At 36.1% G+C, this 15,076-nt stretch overlaps 1 protein-coding gene across 1 annotated transcript in view; it reads left to right on the top strand.

The window, feature by feature from the left end:
• Positions 1 to 290: 290 nt before the first annotated feature.
• Positions 291 to 15,076, top strand: part of LOC107594685 (collagen alpha-1(XI) chain-like) — an 81,908-nt gene continuing 67,122 nt past the window's right edge. The window contains exons 1-4 of the mRNA XM_016284820.1: positions 291 to 614; positions 5,714 to 5,878; positions 7,722 to 7,932; positions 8,710 to 8,872. Coding sequence (XP_016140306.1) covers positions 494 to 614; positions 5,714 to 5,878; positions 7,722 to 7,932; positions 8,710 to 8,872 — 660 coding nt within the window. The 5' untranslated portion in view covers positions 291 to 493. The remainder of the gene's footprint in view (positions 615 to 5,713; positions 5,879 to 7,721; positions 7,933 to 8,709; positions 8,873 to 15,076) is intronic.

Here is a 15,076-nt window from a genome sequence, read left to right as displayed (position 1 = left end):
AACTAGTCCGGTCCTATATCACTCATTTAGGATGCGGGATGATAATCCGGGTTATGTGAGTCTCTCCTCCGGTAAACCGGTGTCCCAGCATCATCCCGGTGTTGTATGATCCCTCAGAGTAGATACACCTTTGCTCTGAGTTTTCGGGGGAACGGTGTCAAACTTTTGAAGCTCTCCAAAATAATGGGCGGATCTTTCCAAGACTAGTGATTACCCCGTGTTCATTTCTTTTCCCTCACGGGTCAGGTTTAGTCCACACGTCCAACCCTCCAAAAGACTTGAGCTCTTCAGGGAACAAACCGGTTTTCTTTTTTTCAGGAGAGCCCGTTTACCTTCAGTCTGAGAGTCTACTGGGCGGAGGGACTGAGGAGTTTGTTCACGACGAGAACCAATAGATTTTTTCGCTCATGGCAGTGCAGAAATAAATAAAAATAATCTGGATTGTGGAAAAAGGAACGAATTTGAAAATAAGATACAGTTGAGGGCGCCGGTCATGGATAAGGATAAGGAAAGGTGGTCCACGAGATGGAAAACGAAAAACTGGTTTAGGAACTCCGCTTTAAGTGCAATCTTCAGTCTGACTTTTGTCCTACAGGCAACACATGTGAGAGCAGGTAAGGAAAAGGTTGAGGAGCATCGTCACGAGCCTTCCAGTGATGCCAGCCTTCAGTATAAACCTGTATATAGTTAAATATATTACTTAAAATGTGTAGTGAATTTCGCTGTCAGAATATTATAAAATTAGCATGTGTATATTGCAAATTTATTGGCTGTTTCAAAACCGAGTGAGCTGCCTACCTAGACAGCATTTATGGCCATCATAGGCTCGTTACGAATTACAAGGCATTTCTAAACCTCAATCTCGATAACGAATATTTGAAATTATATGTAATAAGAATGCCCAAAATGCAGCTTGATGAGAAAAATAGTTGACTAAGCGATATCAGTGGCGTATGTTCTGGCTGTTAATAATGCCATTGTTTCAATAACGACATACCCAGCATTTTATTTTTGAAAAGTATATATGATTATTTTATTTATAGATATATTCATGTCTTATAGCTACAAGAGGCTGCATTTGAAATTTAGATTGGAAGAGTCTACCAAGACAAATATTTTAAGTATTTCTATAAGCTTGTAGCTTCTATATAAGTATGTTAATGTTGTTAAATTAAATATATGGACATATTAAATTTGTGTAAATACAATTTTAAATACCAGTTACAATATCACTGGTGACCCTGATCTTCAAAGGTTTAAATATAGACAAAACAATTGGTTATTTCCCAAAAATAGAGTGGTTCAATAAATAGCAGAAAGGTTCATGTCTGTTATATTTGACCCGTTGGTGAGACAGCATTCATGGTACCTGCACTACCCTGCACACACCAGTGAGGCACTCGAGTGCCCAGAATTAGTTTAGGAAATTGTGTTGCTCAGACAGAGAGCGATACCATTTCTCCACACTATCCCAGTCCACACTAAAGACCCATCAACTGTCAGAAAGCTACTGTAGAAGTGCTTTCTGACTTGTACACATTGTCTACTTTTAAAAGTGGACACTTGAGTGATTTAAAGTGGCCCTATCCATCATTTATACATTTAGTCTTCCTGTATAGGCTACTTTAAGTAATAGGCTAAATTAGGGCATCTTCTTTCTGACTCACCTGTATACTGTATGAGGATCACAAATATGTTTTTGTATACTGTCTTTCTAGTAAGCTTTCAAAGAGCCTGGTCTCTCCTGCTTTAAGCTAATCCAAAATATAATAATTACTCTGTAAAATGAGAAAGATTATATTCCTTTGTTGCTGTTCTGATGGCCATTTCAGATATATAACATACCTCTTTCAAAATGGCTGCCTGATAATGTCTTCACCACATTGCACTTCTCTAGGCCAATTGGGAGGTGGGGATATTTTGAAAGTGAGTTTCCACATTTTTGGTTTAATACGAATCTTGACCACAACTAAATTCCATGCATGAAAGCTACCTTTTGGCTCTAGTTTTTGGATTGAGTTGAAATCTATATAAAATATCTCCTACAGCAGTTCACAAAGTCCACATGAGATATAGGCCACACCTGCACGGATATTCAATGATTCAACCAATGAGGATACAGGGCCTTTTTTTTTTTTTTGCAGTTGTTTTCTACATCATAGAACGGAAAAGGCTAATGTCTTGTACTGGGATTTTATTGACTGTTGGATCAGTTTGAATGTTATGATTTTTCTTGCCTGACCAATTGATATTGTGTCTCTTGTGTATTTGACGGCATTGACATTTCTGCCAGATTTCTTCAAGGTTTGAAGTCATATCAGAGGCTGAATTACGCAGATGATAAATTATTTTCTGCTAAATACTTTTGCCATATTTTATTGTGAAAAATCTACCATGACATTATCCATGACACTGGCTCTCCCAGAGAGAATATCTGGAAAATACAAAGAAGAAGAAAAAATGTATCCAGTGCTTTTAACTGTGGATGTGCATTAGGAGCAATGTGCTTATTTGCAGCTTTAATGGGTTTTGGATGCTGATATTCTTTTAAGAGCTTCTGTGAGAGGGGGGTCCTGTTCCTGCCAATTCTGCACATCTGGAATATATGAGGCCTTTAGGTATGCAGTAATGCTGAGAGGCATTCTGAAGAGCACAAAGAGACCTTCAGTTTAGTGTTTAGAAAAGAAAAAAAAACAGTAGCACTGCATTTTGGAAGAGACTCGTAAGAGTTACAGATTATTACCCTCTCCTTTAAGAGTTTGGGTGCCTTTTATTCTGTTTTTGCATCTCATTTAGAATGACAATGCAGAGGGCTGCTCTTTGTTTTGTCAGTGGGGGTTACGCTGAATGGAAACTCTCAACAGACTGATTTGACAAAGCTACATTAAGAACCTCACCGCATCAAGCTCACAAACGTGCACACATATGTAGACACGCTGGGCTTTATTGTGTGCAGCTGTTTTAATTTTATCAAGAAAATGAAGCTGTTCTAGGCAAATACTGCAGATTTTTGGTAAATATTTAAAAATTCCTAAAAATTATTTATATACTATACAAAAATGTATACTGTATAATACTGTATAATGTTATATATATATATATATTTTTTTTTTTTTGGTATTTTTAAATATATTATAAAATGTAAGTTATTCCTGGGATGGCAAAACATTTTCAGAAGCCATTTCTCCAGTCTTCAGTGTCACATGATCCTTCAGAAATCAATCTAATATGCAAAAAATAAACTTTTCTTATCATATTATCACTTTTTATTATCATTTATCACTTCTCTTATGTCTTAAAAATGGTCAGGATTCTTTAATCAATAGAAAGAACAGCATTTATTTGAAATAGAAATACTTTGTAACAATTTAAATCATTTTAATATATCCTTGCTGATTAAAAGTATTAATATATATATATTTTATAATATCTAATTTTAATATTTATCTTTAAGTAAAATTTTACTGACTCCAAGCTTTTGAACAGCATAATTTGCTCTTAAACATAGTCCCTATTTATTAGTCCCAGAGTAGAATAACAATACATTTGTGCTTTCAGTGCATTAGGACTTGGTTGGTGGTACACTGAGTCAAAGTTATCTGCAGGCTGTATACACCATAATGTGTTCAGCATGTGCACTAACCCTAAAAAAGCACCACCCTTCAGCTCCTGGCCACATATGTGGAACAGGAACTACCGGATCAGCACTTCCTGCATGCTCTTACCATATGGTTACAGAAAATAATAATAATAAAGTCAAATGTATATATTTTTTTACATGAACTACTGTAGCAAAAGAAGAACTCTCAAATGTTTTTATTTTTTTTGTTCTGCTCTTGGCCTTAAAATATAATTCAGTGTAATTGTGATGACCAGGCGTCTGAGTGACTTTTCCCCAGAGTCTATTTTTAATAAATGCAGCTCATCGTCCTTCATATTTTATAAAGGTTCTGCTGGTTTTATTGTTTCTTATGTGCAGTGTTATAGGGCTGATCTATCAAAAGACTTCAGTATAATTCTTCTAAAGTGCTTTCCCAGCCTTCGTTGAGTGGGACAGGGTGGAAAATGAGCCTTTTTGTGATGTCAAAGCATATGAAAATAAAACCCTGGTTTGGATCCAACACTGGGTCCTGAGAGAGAGAGTAATGAGTCTTAGCAACTAGTCATTCTGTTTATATGGTTTATTGTTTTTAGGCCTTTGAAAGAGATACTTCCTGTCTGCAGCCTGACCAGCAGACAAATATGTCCATTTGACCTGACTCAGACGTTTTTGTAGTTTCTGGTAGCGGGGGAGTCAGAATAGGAGTATTTATGTGCTAGTCATCCATTCAGCCTCTGTTCCTATTCCCTTAAACCTCCTGAGAATCAGAGACTTCACACAACTCAAGGCATCCTTAACCACAACATTCGCAGTGGTGATGCCAAACAGATGTGTCTAAAGCACACAAAGTTGTGTACGGATAGTGATGGATGTAAGTAACCCAGCTGATACTCTTATCTCCCTGACCTTGCGTACATCCTCATTCATCAGTCTCAAGTGAGGCCGGAACTTTTCCTTTTCACGGCATCAAAGACAAAGCCTAGACTCGAGCAGAACAATAAATCAGTGTGACATTACAGTGCTGCTCAGAGTCCACTTTACAGTACCAGCCTCTAAATTGCCATATTAATCATATCATAAATCTCTCAGCCTGTTTAAGCATTAGCATAGATTTGTTAAGGATCATTAGAAATGAGCCATCCGTGGGGTGCAGGCTGAGTGAAACCAGAACCTTTCATATATGACATTGGTAGTAGCAACATGATGAAGTGTAGTACCTGACATATTGGTGGAGCTGAGCGTCTTGTAAAGTCTTGGTCATGCTGAGCTGCCATAACCGTAGAAGGGTAGTGACCAGCACCAGTGACTTTAACTCCTGGAATGTTTGGCTTTGTAGATGGATCTGCATCTAGGGGGGTCAATTATCCCTACTGGATATTTCTTCACATCTTTACTGCTATGCTGCTCGGGTTCCTTGTAAAAGTACAATTGCTTCATTGAACGGTCACAGCACACATGCAATGGCAAGGAATTAGGTACAATAAAACCGTCAGTCAGAGTTAGCGTTGTTGCGTAATGACACAGTGTGGCACCAACAAGGAGGATACATATTTCATTGGAATTTGTTTGTTCATGTGCATATCAACAAATGGCAAGATGTGGCCCATAAATGTCCTCACTTGCTGGACGATAATTGACTGTAGATATACTCACTCCACACCATTCAAGGCAGGATAAGGACAAATAAGCCCTGTTGCATAAGATAAACGTGAACAATACTGACTACTTGTTTTTAAACTTGGATAGTGCAATAAAATTACATAATAACCCAACTGTACTTGGAAGCAATTGTGAAGATTAAATGGCTGGACATTTATTTCCGTTTCACAAGTTTTTTTCAGACAACTGTTGTTTCATATATGACAAATGAAAGGTATTTTTGGATGGTGCTGCTTAATTTTTCCCTCATAGACTTTTCCTCATTTCTACTCTAGCTGCTTGCTAATAGAATTATTGTCTTTAGTTAAATTAGATGTATGAATGGAAATAACTGAACAAATATTGTTTTGATTTGATGTAGCAAAGCTATTGAAGCTAATAATGTTTGCTTACCAATGAAATTATGAAAATGACAAATGCTTTGATCATAGCAACCAATGTTCTGCCTCACAGCTGAACCGGTGGATGTGCTCAAGGTCTTAGATTTTAAAAGTTCACCAGAAGGAGTGAAGAAAACACAAGGCTTCTGCACCATCCGGAGAGGATCCAAACCAGATGTGGCCTACCGAGTGGACAAACAGGCTCAACTCAGTACTCCAACCAAGCAGCTCTTCCCAGGTACGTGAATTAAGCTAATCTATGCACCCTCATCCCTACTTACTCTTAAATACAGCAAATGTTCTGCTTGGGCAAGGCTGTAAATCACCTCTAAATGTTGTGTAATTGGTTTTCTCTTGGAAAGTGACATTTTAAGTTGTTTCTTTCTTCTCTTTGAAATGCATCCAACAGGAAGTACATAATGTAGCTTGACCGTCTCAGTTAAATGCATTTGGACTGTTTACAGTGCTAGAAGTCTGATGGCCAGACCTTGATGAAGGAATTAAAGCCATGTTTATTGTTTCAAGAAAGAGTCCATTAAGAAAGAAAGAAAGCTCTTTGGCTACTGTTTTGACCTACATAGGCTCACTGGAAAAATGTGCCTCTACCCACGTTTTAGCAAAACTCCAAAAATGTATCTATACATACAATTCACTTCAGTTCCAGCTGAAATAAACACAAGTGAAAATAAAAGCACCAACATTTATTACTTTTTTGTGCAGTTACTTGCACAATACTGTTATGACCCTAGAACACTGTTACCATAGTGCATGATTTGTAAACTGATCCATTTTGACATTTGCACTATATAATCAGCTCCATATGCTCCAGACTTTTCTGAGGTAGTAAACTTGCTCGGTAGCTCACCTGGTACAGTCTTGCACGTGATGCAGAGCACTTGGGTACAAGTCCTGTGAAACAGTTAAAAAGCTTAAAGAGCTTTAACCTTTTAGCTCCACTCACTGGATATTTCATTTCTGAACTGCCACAATAGTGACAGCAACCAACATTATAAAATGTAGCCAAATTCACATTCACATTCACATTCACATCTGTTTCAAATAAAACTGAACACACATTTATTGCCACTTAGTTCATTTTGGAAGCGTGCAAGAAACAAAGTCACTTTGCAGAAATGTCACCACCTGCACATTTCCCAATGAGCCTGGGTTGGTAGCTTTTGGCCAGAGCGTTTCGTGCTAATTCATCCATGACTAGCTAAACAAATACTTAGTAAGATCCAAACTGCTATTAACTGTTGCTGCTGTTAGTCCTGTAACATAAACTAATATGTTGTTTGTAGCATCACAGATGATGAACCATTACATATTGTTTGCAATAAGGGTTATTTGTCATAGTAATGCTAATTATTCACAAAACCAGTGTGTCATATGTTTCGTGCAAGTCCATGGTTAGCACAGTTTTGAGTATAGTTTTTACGAATGGGATGTTGAAATCTCTAATTATTTGCTGTCTATAACAACAACATCATTTACATTTACTAGTTTAGTCACATTAACTTGGACCTTCTGTTCTGTGTGTGTTGTTATCTTCCAAATTGGCCAGACTGCAAAGGCTAACTGAAGCACAAAACAGCAGGAGATTAAATTAACAATTCGTTTTCTGTGATTTTTGGCTAAAATCAAATCGGCTCCAAACCTTATGATTTTAGGACTGAAATTTTTTTAGCAAAATAGTATGTTGGCAGAAAACAAAATCTCCTTCAAGGTTGGCAAAGTGAACAGCACTTCAGAGATAGACAGTTTGAGCTTTAGTTCCACACCAGTGCTCATACAACCCGTTTAATTGTAAATCTGTTAAGTCATCTGACACCTTGTAAAGTTAATGTGGCAACAGAAAAGACAAACCGTTTCATACTTCATTAAACCATCCCCTACAAACGATGTGGGGACTACTGAGTTGTTGTAAAAGGGCTACTGCATATTACAAGGCCATTTAGATCACAGTATTGTCTGATATTCTGCAGTATTGTAGTTCATCAACATCATGGAAAGGAAGACAAGCAAATGAATCATCAATAACAGCTGATGTTTAACCCACAATGCCTTTCCTGTGTCTTCAGGAGTATTCCCTCAGGATTTCTCCATCCTTATGACGATCAAACCAAAGGCGGGAGTACAGTCCTTCCTTTTGTCGGTATACAACGAGCAGGGCATCCAGCAGCTGGGTGTGGAGGTGGGCCGCGCGCCGGTCTTCCTGTATGAGGATCAGCATGGGAAGCCCGCTCCTGAGGATTACCCGCTTTTCCGTGCCATTAACCTTGCAGATGGAAAGCAAGTTGACTCTTTATTTGTATATATTTTTTTTTATCTTTGTGAAGGTTTTGGGTCTAAACAGATTGAATGTCTGAAGTAGTACAATATAATACATAAATTTCAGAAGTAGTCTTATTTTAATGGGCCTTAACATCTTTTTGAACAAGCTGTAGTACAGTTTTCATCAACTGGCCATTGAAAGTGTTTGGATAAGTTATGCAATTTGCTTATAAATTTTTCCTAGTGACAGTTTAGTTTAGTTTATTATTGGTTGTATTTTCCATCTGCTTATTCATTTATTTATCTATATAGATATAATTAAATTAGGAAAACTATGAATGCACAGCCATATGTAACTAATTTAGCAAAGCAAACATTTACTTTATAAGAAACGAGAACGGCAGTAAGCTTCTGTGCTTTTGATTAGCCACATTGAGGTTTACATGTGATAAAACAATTTGCGTATTCTCACAATTCATGTAATGAAAAACTTTTTTTCAGTTTGAAAAATCATGGCATTAAACAAAAACCAGCTTGTGAAATATTTATAATTGAGTCAATATGAGAGGCGGCGCTCAGTAAAACGCCTTTTGAAATGCACATGGATTGAGAGAGAATGCTGTTTGTCTGTTCCATTTAAATTATTTCATTTAGGAACATCCTGTACTAATACAAGGCAGTTGTTTTTCTCACTGTATGAGTTTTGGTTATGCAAGGGAAAGTAAACATATATCATTCTCACAAACATGGTTCTTCTTTGTTGTCTTTCCCACAAAATTTCCTCCCAACCGATAGGTGGCACCGTGTGGCTATTAGCATCGAAAAGAAGACCGTCACAATGATTGTGGACTGTAAGAAGAAGATCTCTAAACCACTCAGCAGAAGTGACCATGCAATCATTAACACCGATGGCATCACTGTCTTCGGGACCAGAATCCTGGACGAGGAAGTTTTTGAGGCAAGCAAAGTTGTTTTCCAAAAACCCTGGTGGATACAATCCATTCCACTTATGATTTGTGGAACAATGTTAGCAGGCCAATGATACATTCTCATAAAAAATTATACAAGAGGTGTCACTTGCACAATACCCTTTGAGAAGGTACATTATTACCCTTAAAGGATGCATATTAATACCAGTTGTGTACATTTTAGTGTCTTTTGAAAGTACCACCCCAGTGACAGATTTTGTACCTTTTTTTCTGGGAACTGTTTAGTCATTAGTGCTTACTTAAATTTGGCCACAAAGAATACTCACACTGTTGTAGTGTGTGTGTCGAGGCCATATGAATGATGCTATGCAGGAAAATTGGCAAATTAATTTTTTTAGTGTTTAGTCAGATAATGTTTGTCAAGAGTCTTTCATTTCACTTACAAATAATAGGGCACGTCAGTGGGTTTTATTTGCCCATAAATCACCAAAAGATGCTGAATGATTGTTAGAGTTTTTGAACAGAGCATCCCAGTCAATATCTTAAGAATTAAACTACTCTACATATTTGGCACATTTTATCATATATGGAATGCTGTTGAGGCCAGTGGGAATTGCTTATAAACATGGTGACCTGCTGTGACTTTTGAGAGAATTTGGCTATTTGTGGTTGTTTGCTTTTAAATGAACAGTTTTTATTCCCCTTTTGAAAGAAAAGGCCAAATTGGGGCCAAATTTTTACTTGCAACTTAATTCTCCTGAGCTATAAAACGGCAGTAGTATAAACATCTGTATGAAGATACAACTCAGTGGAAGTACAGTACTGTAAGCCACATACTAAGCAAAGTTTACTAAAGCTTGAAGTATTCCATTCACATTTCTCTTTGCTGTAAGAAGCAACGCAGCAATCCTGTGTAATTCTGCACGCTCGATTGCGAGACAATATCTGCTGAGTCTGTCTTTGATGTGAGCTGAAGGAATGTTGTCTAATAAGAACAGCATGCAAAATTTTCGCCTCAGGTTAGAGATGTTGTACAGCACAGGAATCTTTTGAAATTCTGATCCCATTTCTTCCTCTTTTCTGCTAGCCCCAGTGTTAGTCAGAGGGCTATGATGAGCCTGCAAAATATATAGCCTGAGAGGTAAATCTGCCATAGTTAATGGGCTCATTTTCAGCAATTGCTTAGCATCTCATCTCTGAATTCTTCCATCCACTGTACGGTTGCTCATAATGTTGGAAACTATGTCAAATTTGCTGCCCAGTAGTAAACACAGATGTTTCAATCAAGAGAGTTGATTATGATGAAAGCAACTGTCAAAAGCTTTGCTAATAGGTTTAAGCACTGTGAAATTAACCTCTTGTGGTTTTTGCTTTGTTTTTATGTTGAACATAAAATGCAAGTTTGGGTATATTGGTGTTTGTGTAAAGCAAATTATAAATAATTTTTTTGCCTATATGCAGATAGATTGTTTACATGGGTAAATGAGTCCATGTAAATCATAGAAATATAAGTTAGGAAGTTTTATAACCTCCAGGTTTATAACCCAAAACACCTGTAGGTGTTCTGCGGAAATTACTTTTGTGGCTTTTTAGTTTATGTTCTAACCTTTCCTCTAGATGGAGAGAGTATTTGCAGATGCTTATGCTGAATAACATTGAAGTTGTGTTTGTTTGTATATGTGTGTGTTTTGGAAAAGAAAGTAAGTTTACAACCTACACACCAGGGCAGTCAGACAAGAAATACATTCATATTAAACAGCCCAGGGAAGGAATTCTGATGACTGCTGTGATAATTCCAAGAGGAAATCGCTACTTTAGCAAATTCACCCACTTAGGAGTGTGTGTGTGTGTGTATATATATATATATATATATATATACACACACACACACACACACACACAATGGCGTTTTCTCCAAGGAGGCAATGGAAGCAGTGTCCCCTCAAAATTTTGGATGACGAAAATTTGTAGTATGAAAATAAAAGAATGTAAATATTTTAAAATATAACACTAATATTATAAATTACTCATTTTCTGAAAGAAATACTGTCCAACAGCAACACTAGCACGTAAAGTTACAGTTGGAGCCTGCGTCTGTCTTGCCTCCCCTGAGCCCATTGAGTTTAAACAGACCTCCAAAGTGTGCGGTGAGTTAGATACTTAGATATATCTACTTTATTATGTCAAAATAAGACTTGAAATGGCCTGAACATGATCTGAGGGAGTTTTTAGTGAGTAATCAGCTTGGTGAAATTTAAAGTAAATCTTTGTGTCTGTGACCAAAATTTACCGAGCTTGGATTACTGATGCAACAAAATTAAAAAATAGTTAAAAGTTAACTACTAAAATAAAAAGCTGAATATAAGTTCATGAATAAAATAAATTGTTTCAATTGTTACTGCCTTCAGTTATCATTTTGGAATAAATGTAAAATGCTTAAAAACACTAATTTGATGAGATTCATACTTGGCTTTAACAAATAGAATATTGATTACATTGTTAATGTAAAAAATGTAATATAGAATAGTTTTTTTTTTCTTTTCCTGATAGTGTAAATAATGTTTATTTAACCAGGAAAATGTGACTGGAACATGAATTTCCATTTGATAAAAAAAATAAAAAAATAAAAAATTGGAGGTCATTGCCTCCTCATTTCAGAGCACCACTGATATATACATACTGTATAATATTGGATATAAAGTACACTAGGGTTAGTTGTCACACTCTGTATTTGGAAATTATCATAGGTTTTTCGGCAAAGTTTTAATTGTTTAATAAACAAATCATCGAAACAATGAAAAGCAAAATGTAAAAAGTGAACAACAACAATATGAAACCTTTGTTAAATATTAATAGTATAGGATCTAATAAACTGAAGAAATGTATCAAACAATTCACAACTTTTCTTAAAGGGATAGTTCACCCAAAATTTTTAATTTGATGTTTATCTGCTTACCCCCAGGGCATCCAAGATGTAGGTGACTTTGTTTCTTCAGTAGAACACAAACTATGATTTTTAAGTCCGGCCGTTGCAGTCTATCAGTCGTATAATGCATGGCAATGGTTACAAAAATCTATGAGAGTAAAAAAAACATGTACAGACAAATCCAAATTAAACCCTGCGCCTCGTGGCGACACATTGATGTCCTAAGACACGAAACGATCGGTCTGTGCGAGAAACTGAACAGTATTTATATAATTTTTTACCTCTAATACATCACTATGTCCAACTTCCTTGAGCACGCGCAGGCATCCGGTGCGTGAGGTGTGTACGCGCTAAATCTTTAGCATATATTTGACTCTGGTCTGAATTTAAGTCAGTGTGGTTTTATGGTGTTCTAATTTCATTTGCTAACCCAACAGCTATAGCAAAATATTATGATATTGTAAGTTAAGTTTAGAGGACTGAATTTACAAAATAACTCTAATTTAGGTTTTTATGTAGGTTTTGAAACCCACAAAACCACCACTAGAGAGAAACATTTTTGTAAATGGACGTTTATTTCCACCTTATAGTCAACTGGGATGCATGCCTTGTGACAACTAGAACTATAGTGTAAAGTCATTCAGTCTTATCAGATAAGTTTTAACATTTTCCCCTAAACTATTAAGATATCATTATGAAGAGGTTTCATATGCACGTTCATGTTCTTTTGCAAAAGATCTTTGCAAGGACTGTTTGTGAAGTGGGAAACATATCTTGTCACTCTTGGCCAAGGAAGTATCCAGGCTTAGCCAGCCCTGTGAGATGTGGCATGGATTTAGGGATCTCTGGCCAGAAGTCCAGCATGTCATAAGGAATCCAAATTAGTGTTCCTTCGAGGACATGTGTTAGACATTGAGTGGATGGAAAAAATCAAGCTGAATAACTCTGATCAAGACATTTTTAGTAAGTGTGATCATCTTGTTGTTGAAATTAATTGTCTTTTTGTCACAGAATAACAAATAGGTGGAGTTTTTTTCTCCATTCATTTGTTCATGACATCCTTGAAGGACACCTTTTAGTGTCTCTTTCTGCAGGTTGCATTGCTACACCAGTAGGTGGTGATAAATTACTGTTTTGAGTACTGTTAATTACTGTAAAGTACTGTTTTGAATTACTGAGTGAGTCAATGAATAATTTGCAACAGTATCTCATTTGGCTTTGCTTGGAACAATTTTCATTGAAAGTAATTTACTGTGTCTAAAATACAATGAAAAAAAATAGTTAAAAAAATGTCTAAAAAGTTACGTAAATATAACTTCTTGTTTACAGAACAATTTTAAAAATGAGGTCCCTCTTCCATCTTTATTTGACCCCCTAATTGTAGCACTCTCTATTCTAATTCTATTCTATAAAAAAACTTGCCCCTTTTAGACTTTTAGAAAATACTCTATTAATTTACTAACTGCTTGTTTTCAGTTTAAAAAAACAAACAAACAAGTCAAGTCAAGTCAAGTCACCTTTATTTATATAGCGCTTTTAACAATACAGATTGTGACAAAGCAACTGAACAGCATTAATTAGGAAAATAGTGTCAATAATGCAAAATGACAATAGTAAACACTCATTTTTCAGTTAAAGACAGTTCATCATTGAATTCAGTGATGTCAACATCCAGCTCAGTTCAGTTTAAATAATATCTTTGCAATCATGTCAACGATAATGCTGGAAATGAAGTGTCCCCAACTAAGCAAGCCAGGCGACAGCGGCAAGGAACCAAAACTCCATCGGTGACGATGAGGGATAAACACTGGCTTCTCTATTCTTTTTTAATTCTATCTGTTTTCTTTTTATTTATTATATGATTTTTTTTAAATCTTGCTACGTGCACTACATTAAGCTAACTAAGACTTGTTATAGCACTTGTGTATCATTGTTCTTTTGCTGATTTTGATTGCTTCCTTTGTCCTCATTTGTAAGTCGCTTTGGATAAAAGCGTCTTCTAAATGACTAAATGTAAATGTAAGTTATGCATCGCTCATTATTTTCATGATTGTCACTGCTTAAAACTTGTTCACATTTGTAGAGATACCTATTAATAAACAGTTTGTAGGCTGGTCGTTCAAGAAGGCGCAGATACACATTTCAGTTGCAAGTAAATGAAAAAAATTTTAAGATTTGTTTTGTCGTTGGAGATGAGCTACTAGGTCTGAACAAGGAGCATACCTCATGTTGGACCATCTGTTTCTAGCCTTTGCAGATTGCTTAGGCAGGTGTGAACCTGGAACTGCGACCGAGGGGAAAATATGATCAGAGTGTGCTATGACTTGGCCGAGGATTCACAGCTGTTTAAGAGATAGTGTGTTCAGCTTGTTTTTTTTGGTAACAAAATTCTTAAAAGATGCAGCTTAAAACCACCTTTTTTGTACTTCTCCATCTATGTGAAGACACTTTAATCACTTTTTGTGTTCAATGGAAAAAACAAATAAGCATGCAAGTTAGAAACTACGTAAAATATATATAGCCAAAAGAGCTCTTTATAATCAGTTAGAGCTATGCTAAGCTAATAGCTTGAAAATAATGAAATTCATTACTATCATAATGTTTAGCTTCTGTAAAATAATGTGGCATGCAATTAAAAATACATAAACATTTATATTTTTAAGAATACATTTGGTGTAGAATTTGCTTTGACAATTTCACAAATAATCGCAATGAAACTGCAAGTAATACATTCACTTAAGCATGACATTTTGAAGTAAAATGACTGAAATAGTATTTTTGTCCATTAATGTGTTTTATTTACAATTTTGAAAAATCATTGGTTTTGGTGTAGTTTGCCTCACTTTTGAACAGAGCAAAGTTATTCAAGTCTCAAGGTCTCAAGTTATTCTGTGTTTAATTGTTTGATGTATAACTGGACTCATTCTTCCTAAACTCTCAAAAAAAAGCTGACACCTTTGTACCTAAAGGATCCACAATAGTACCTTAAAAGTCCATGTTAGTACCTGAAGTGTACATGTTAATACCTGAAAGGTACCACCCCTGTGACAGCTTTCATACCATTTTTTGTTGTTGTTGTTGTGAGAATGAACTCTGTCGTCAGACCACCTGTGGACATAACATTTGGCCTTTACTTTCTTTCTCTCTTTTTAAAAAAAAAATCTTGCTCTATATCCTCTTCTCCCCCAACTGGCCTCCGCCTGTGTCCTGCACACTGCTGGGAAACATATTTTACTGTTTAATGGCTCCCAGTAGAGTGATAAGGTAACATTTGAGGCCTGCTTCAAGACTTTGTAGCGGCTGCTGT

The sequence above is a fragment of the Sinocyclocheilus grahami genome, unplaced genomic scaffold, assembly GCF_001515645.1.
Source record: "Sinocyclocheilus grahami isolate Dianchi unplaced genomic scaffold, SAMN03320097.WGS_v1.1 scaffold188.1, whole genome shotgun sequence".
In the NCBI taxonomy this organism is placed as follows: domain Eukaryota; kingdom Metazoa; phylum Chordata; class Actinopteri; order Cypriniformes; family Cyprinidae; genus Sinocyclocheilus; species Sinocyclocheilus grahami.
The sequence above is the reverse complement of the archived record's forward strand: the minus strand, read 5'-3'. Positions and strand labels throughout refer to the sequence as shown.